Raw genomic sequence first — 6,116 nt, 5'->3', positions numbered from 1 at the left:
CTGACAAGTGTCATGGGGACCATTTCACTTCACTTCTTTTATTGACAAGTGTCATGAGGACCACTTTCAATGACTAGTTCTCTTAATTTTCTTAATTTTCTCTAAAAACAAAACCAGCCTATTAAAAAGGAATGGAGGGAGTACAAATTAAGGGTCCCAAAGGTAAAGAACTTCAGGGAAAGTATGATTACTAAATTGGAAAGCTAAAAAAGAAGGATTCTTCTAGTTTGTTAAGTAAAGTGTATCAGGTATATTTTGATAGAAGCCATTAGTTGATGTTGTAGCTTAGTCCCAGATTAGTCCATAAGAACATCTTGTTTGTTTGAAAATTTTAAAGCTAACTAGTCTCCACTTTCATGCCTTAACTCGACCTTTCATAGAACGTTGAAGCGATATCATCATGAATATTTGACCTTATCAAAGTCAAAGCTGAGAAATGAGGGTGCTGCTTAACCATATAAATGTGTTACTCCCTCCGTCTCTAATTAGATGACCTATTTTGTTTTAAGTTTTGTCCCATAAATAAATGACCTATTTTTATTACTATAAGAAATATGTATAATTTGATAGTTATGTTTATATTCGTTACATAAGTGTTTTAAAATGCTTTTCAAACGGTATAAAATTTACGAAAAACCGTGATATAGTTTAAGAGATAAGTCATTTCTAAATTTTACTAATATCCTTATCTTAAAAATTGCAAACTACAACTAGGTCATCTAATTAGGGACGGAGTGACTATATAATATTGAGCCAAAAAAATTCAAACCCGTCCTGGTTCTTTTATTGGTTTCTTGCCGGTTCAATTGCAGAACTAACCATATCCATTGCGGAAGAAGCACAGAAAACAGACCTTTGTGAGTGAGGGAGAATGTTGCTAACAGTCATGGAAGCTGCTGCTGCTTCTACTTCGTATTCATCGAATCTGTGCTTAAAATTCTCAAATTTAAACACAACAAAGCGAAGAAGAAGAGTTTCTATTTGTAAAGCTAGTTTTGCTGTTGACAGAAGAAATCCCAACAATAAATCCATATTGAAGCTTGGTTTACCATTTAACAAAAGGTAAGCTACTAAATACCTTCTCTCTGTAATGTGAAATTCCCCGGAAACCTATTCTAATGGGTAACTAAATTACATTTCATTATTAATTTTTTCAAGATGGATTTTCATTGCTTGCTTTTTATTGGTATCAACTTACTTATTTTGAACTATTAGGGTTCGTATAGATCATCATTTCTGTACCGTAGAAGAGATGTTCATGTGATTTCGTGAAAGATAGCTAGGTCACAAACTCGGGCAATCTTTGAAAGGCCTTGATTGTATGTGAATCACTCTAACTCAGCAGAGAGTAATTGAAGTTATGATACAATACCGTTGGTTTATGGGTTATCCTCGAGTTATCGTAACCAGTACATGACTGTTATTTACAGCTACGGCTATCTATATCCTTTTCGTGGTTGTTGAAGGACATTCTCATTGATGAACATTATCCTACTGCTAATTCTTTGTAACTTCTGTCCTATTTGTCTCATGACTATGAATTGAGGGGAGAAATCACAGTGGATATAGAGAAATCACAGTTGATATATTCGCAGACATGCTACATTTTATTTTTTTTGATCGGCCAGACAGGCTACTTTTGATTTGGATCACAGACATCACTGCAGCCTTTTATTGAATTAAGGAGCATTTGAAGCTTTTCAGTTGTATTTCTCCATATATTCTAAAACAAGTGGCCCAAAATATGTTGCATATGATGCATTTATAGTCCATGCTGATACCCTCCTTTTGTTGCTAATTGGTTTGTTTTTGCCAGATGTGATGCTGCGGTTTTTGATCCGTTACGTATCAACTCGGATACATCTTTCAGTCTTACTGCTGCATGGGAAAGTGCTGTAGACTTGTTTTCTCAAACATTTGAGAGCACATCAGGCACACCAAAGGTCAAACCTTCTTCAGCTCGAGGAGTGGCAGGTTGGTACTCCCGCCAGTCGAAAAACATGTTCAAAAGTTGCGAATAATGGGTCTATTGTTCTTAACTCTAAGGTACATTGATATATTGACAGCTGCAATTGAAGATAGTTCTATTGACTTTGGTGACTTCTTCAAAGGTCCATTGCCGGGAAAGTTCCTAAAGCTCTTAGGTTTTTTGGCTTTATCCCGACTTGGAATATATGTGCCGTTAGGCGGAGTCAATCGGGATGCTTTTGTTGGTAATTTGGATCAGAACAGTCTACTTAGTACTTTGGATTCATTTTCTGGAGGAGGAATTGGGCGTCTTGGGATATGCTCGCTTGGTATTGTTCCTTTTATCAATGCATCGATTGTGTTTCAGCTTCTTACGCAGATTTACCCCAAGTTGCAAGAACTTCAGAAGAAGGAAGGAGAAGCTGGAAGAAAGAAAATTCTTCAGTACACGCGCTATGCTTCTGTTGGGTTCGCAGTAGTACAGGTATGAAACTCAATATTTTCTAATTTAGTTCTGAATGCTGAATGATTCATTCCTTTCATGAGTTTGATTGGTCGAAGTAGTGTGTGTGAACAGTTTATCTGCTTACCAATTCAAAGATATTTGGATGAACCTATTAGAAACATTGAAATTGTGTAGAAATTCCCAAGTCACGCAAAATAACTCTTTTATCTTCCATTAGTAGAGCTTATTGTTTTTCAAAATCGAATTCTAACTCTACCACTAACTTTGTTCTGCATTCTTGTTACCTTTTGATGATTGTGTGAGAATATTCTTTCAGGATGGTCATGGTTGGCCCTATGTTTAACCCTGTCACTAAACGAAAAGAAATTCTGAGCTCTCGAGCTTTTTGGCTTTCATATGTTTAATAATCCAATTATTTTCTTTGATTTCAGGCTATTGGTCAAGTACTATACCTTCGTCCCTATGCCAATGACTTCACCACGCAGTGGGTGCTCTCATCTGTGGTACTATTAACCCTTGGTTCAGTACTTACAACATATATTGGTGAACGGATCACAGACCTAAAACTTGGAAATGGAACATCTCTTTTAATCTTTACGAGTATTATCTCGTACTTGCCTGCGTCATTTGGTAGGACAGTTGCGGAAGCATTTCAGGATGGGAACTATGTTGGACTTATTTTTATTGTTGTTTCCTTCTTCCTTCTAGTCCTTAGCATTGTTTATGTCCAGGTGAGTTATAAACTTGATTCTATGTGCTTTTGGTGGAATTAAGGGTTTCACTGAATTAATTTAAGGTAAATGTTTCAGGAAGCTGAGAGGAAAATTCCACTTAACTATGCCTCAAGATATAACACAAGGGGTGCTGGGCTTCAAAAGTCTGCTTACCTTCCCTTCAAGGTTTGTGTACCATGTTCTTGATCTGCTCACCTCCAATTCATTTCTCTTATTGTAGAGAGCGATGTTCCACTTAAGGTTCACCTATATCGAACTAAAATAAGTGCCTTGACAATAACAATGTATGTACCATATAGGGTTGGTGGTTATAAATCACGTTCTTAATCTCATGGCCGTTAATTATTTGTAATCAGGTAAATAGCTCTGGAGTGATGCCAATCATATTTTCAACATCATCCCTGGCTCTCCCTGGTACATTAGCACGCTTCACTGGAATATCGGCTTTAAAGTATGCTGCAGTTGCTTTAAACCCGGGAGGTAAACAACTGTTCTCTTCATTTCTTATGAACAATACGTATGTTTAGTACTAAACTTGACACAATGACCAAAGAGCATACTACTTGTGATACATGAGAATGAAGAATCTTTGACGGTTCATTTCTAGTTTGATTTGGGGCCGTGCTCGAGATTGAAGTTCACGTGTCTCCCTACTTTATGAGCTTAACTTTGAAAGTCACTAGTGTTTGACTTAAGTCTTGTTGACCTGCCTTTACACCTCATTTGATTGGAAGAACTGGAATCCTAGGAATTCAATTATGGGGTAATCCAATTCTTGGAGTTGAGTTCCAAGGAATTAAGTTCAAATCCAAAAAAATAGCGTTTGGTTGAGGTAATTCAATTACTTTTGGTTTTACCCTGGAATCCAATTCCATTGCACTATGAAACCAGTGCAATGAAAATCTATTATGTGGGAGGGAATCGGATTCCTAGGAATCAAGATTCTTAATTACATAAGTGTAGGAATTGGCAACATTCTGGATTACCAAAAATTCAATTCCTTGAACCAAACATGCTGTTATAGTTGGTGAACAAAACTTGCAATTTTGATTGATTTGTCTGAGGTTGTTTTTCAAGGTAGAATAATATTGAAACATATTGAGTGTTTCACTCAGTGTTGGCTGTTGAATTGGTCTGCCCCATGTTTTTTTCCAAAAGGTGTAACTAAGCCAACTATGATACAAGTAACCAACTTTATTGACTCTATAATTATCTCAGCTTTGATGCTTGAGCAAGCATCATTTAACTTTGCCATCATGAAAATCTGCTGATGGTAGAAAACAATGACCAGGTTCTTTCTATCTGCCAACCAATATACTACTAATAGCCTTCTTCAACTACTACTATACGTTTCTGCAACTGGACCCCGATGATGTGAGTGAACAGTTGAAGCGCCAGGGTGCATCAATCCCTCTTGTCCGTCCTGGGAAAAGTACAGCTGCATTTATTAGAACGGTAACAGTTTCTCTCTGAACATGTGGTACTTGAGCACAAGATAGTTTAGCTTCGATCTCTACCATAGATATATGATTTTCTTCCATTAGTTCCTGTGTTTACTCTTACTCTTGAAAGTTGATATAAAAACTAGATAGTCTGGGTGTGAATTAAGATTGGTTGGCCTTGAGAAATGGACCACCTATTCATCAATAGCAGAGATGACAAATTTTTTGCGGCTCTAGAACGGGTATTACACCTTCTCAAATGCAAACATGTAGAGCCCACTATTGAGTCTGTAGTATTTTTCACCTGCCTCAAATATAAACAAGACAGAAGTTTTGCATCGCACACGCTAATGAAGTGTTCCCGTAATTGTCACTTTTCAGGTTCTTAGTCGTATATCAGTTCTTGGTTCTGCCTTTTTGGCACTACTTGCTGCTGGTCCTGCCGTGGTAGAACAAACAACTCATTTAGTTGCTTTTCGCGGGTTTGCTGGTACTTCCGTTCTCATTCTCGTAGGTTGTGCAACGGATACCGCAAGGAAAGTTCAAGCTGAAATTATATCACAAAAGTACAAGAATATAGAGTTCTACGACATGGATAACAAGTACTGATTTTGAAGAAAGAAGATTTTGATGCTGATTACAAAGCCATGCAGAGACGGTAAACATTGAGACCTATTGGAAGCACTTTATAGTCACTCACGCATTACGTAAATATGTTCTTTTCTCCTTTCCCTTTCTTCTGTTCTAAACCATTTGTAATGTTCATATTTGTATCTCATTGTACTGTACATAAAATTAGCAGAAGATTTCAAGCTCTTTACCTTTCTCGTCCTGTCAATTTAGAAGTTTTTATGTAAGAATTCGAGGAGAAATTGAACGATTGAAAACCAAGGTACAGTACGTAGATAAAATCCAACTATATTAATGTGCGACTATAATCGTACATGGTTCAAAGTTCAATTTATTTTGTGAGTACGTAAAACAATTTATCTTATTTCCACCCTCAGTTATTCCCTCCTCACATCAGCTTCTTCCCTGCTAATAGTTCTCAGATTACTGCAAATGTTCCGTTCCTTGTAGGAAATCTGAAAATCGCATCTAACTGTTTCTTGATCCAGAGACGAATCTTCTTGAGCTAATTTCTTGAAATTTGATCTCTAGAAAGCTATTTATCTCCAATTTCATCATTTTATGATTGTTGAATTTCTTGATTTCACAATGCCTTCAAAAACTTCAAATCTTAATAATTCTCCGTGTCTTCCGCTGGTAGTACTGATGATAACAATGGTGGATCTTCTCAAGATCAGTACAATAACAAACTTCCTTTTACCAACATTGCAAATTTTATCTCGTTGAAGCTTGATTCAACAAATTATCTTCTTTGGAATGATCAATTTGAGTCCATTTTGATCTATGTTGATCTGTTTGATTATGTCAATGGTTCAATTCAAGTACCTCCTCGCCATGTTACTGTTGATGGCGTTCAAGTGCAGAATCCAGCTTGGC

General features: G+C 36.7%; 1 protein-coding gene across 1 annotated transcript; it reads left to right on the top strand.

Moving 5' to 3' along the window:
• The first annotated feature begins 785 nt into the window (after positions 1–785).
• On the top strand, positions 786–5,570 carry LOC113297807 (preprotein translocase subunit SCY1, chloroplastic-like). Its single transcript, XM_026546388.1, has 8 exons — positions 786–1,062; positions 1,817–1,974; positions 2,067–2,452; positions 2,866–3,165; positions 3,244–3,333; positions 3,525–3,648; positions 4,460–4,623; positions 4,992–5,570. The coding sequence occupies exons 1-8, from the start codon at positions 872–874 to the stop codon at positions 5,217–5,219; spliced, it is 1,641 nt and encodes a 546-aa protein (XP_026402173.1). The 5' UTR covers positions 786–871; the 3' UTR covers positions 5,220–5,570.
• Positions 5,571–6,116: the final 546 nt, after the last annotated feature.

This window comes from Papaver somniferum, chromosome 7, assembly GCF_003573695.1.
Source record: "Papaver somniferum cultivar HN1 chromosome 7, ASM357369v1, whole genome shotgun sequence".
Taxonomy (NCBI): Eukaryota; Viridiplantae; Streptophyta; class Magnoliopsida; order Ranunculales; family Papaveraceae; genus Papaver; species Papaver somniferum.
Note: the sequence above shows the minus strand (reverse complement) of the source record. Positions and strands in the feature narration are given on the sequence as shown.

Excerpts from the sequence above, each read along its gene's own strand:
- LOC113297807 (XM_026546388.1), top strand. The coding sequence starts at position 872 with ATGTTGCTAACAGTCATGGAAGCTGCTGCTGCTTCTACTTCGTATTCA. Across the intron at positions 1,063-1,816 it reads GGTTTACCATTTAACAAAAG|ATGTGATGCTGCGGTTTTTG; the intron begins GTAAGCTACTAA and ends TGTTTTTGCCAG. Across the intron at positions 3,649-4,459 it reads AGTTGCTTTAAACCCGGGAG|GTTCTTTCTATCTGCCAACC; the intron begins GTAAACAACTGT and ends AACAATGACCAG.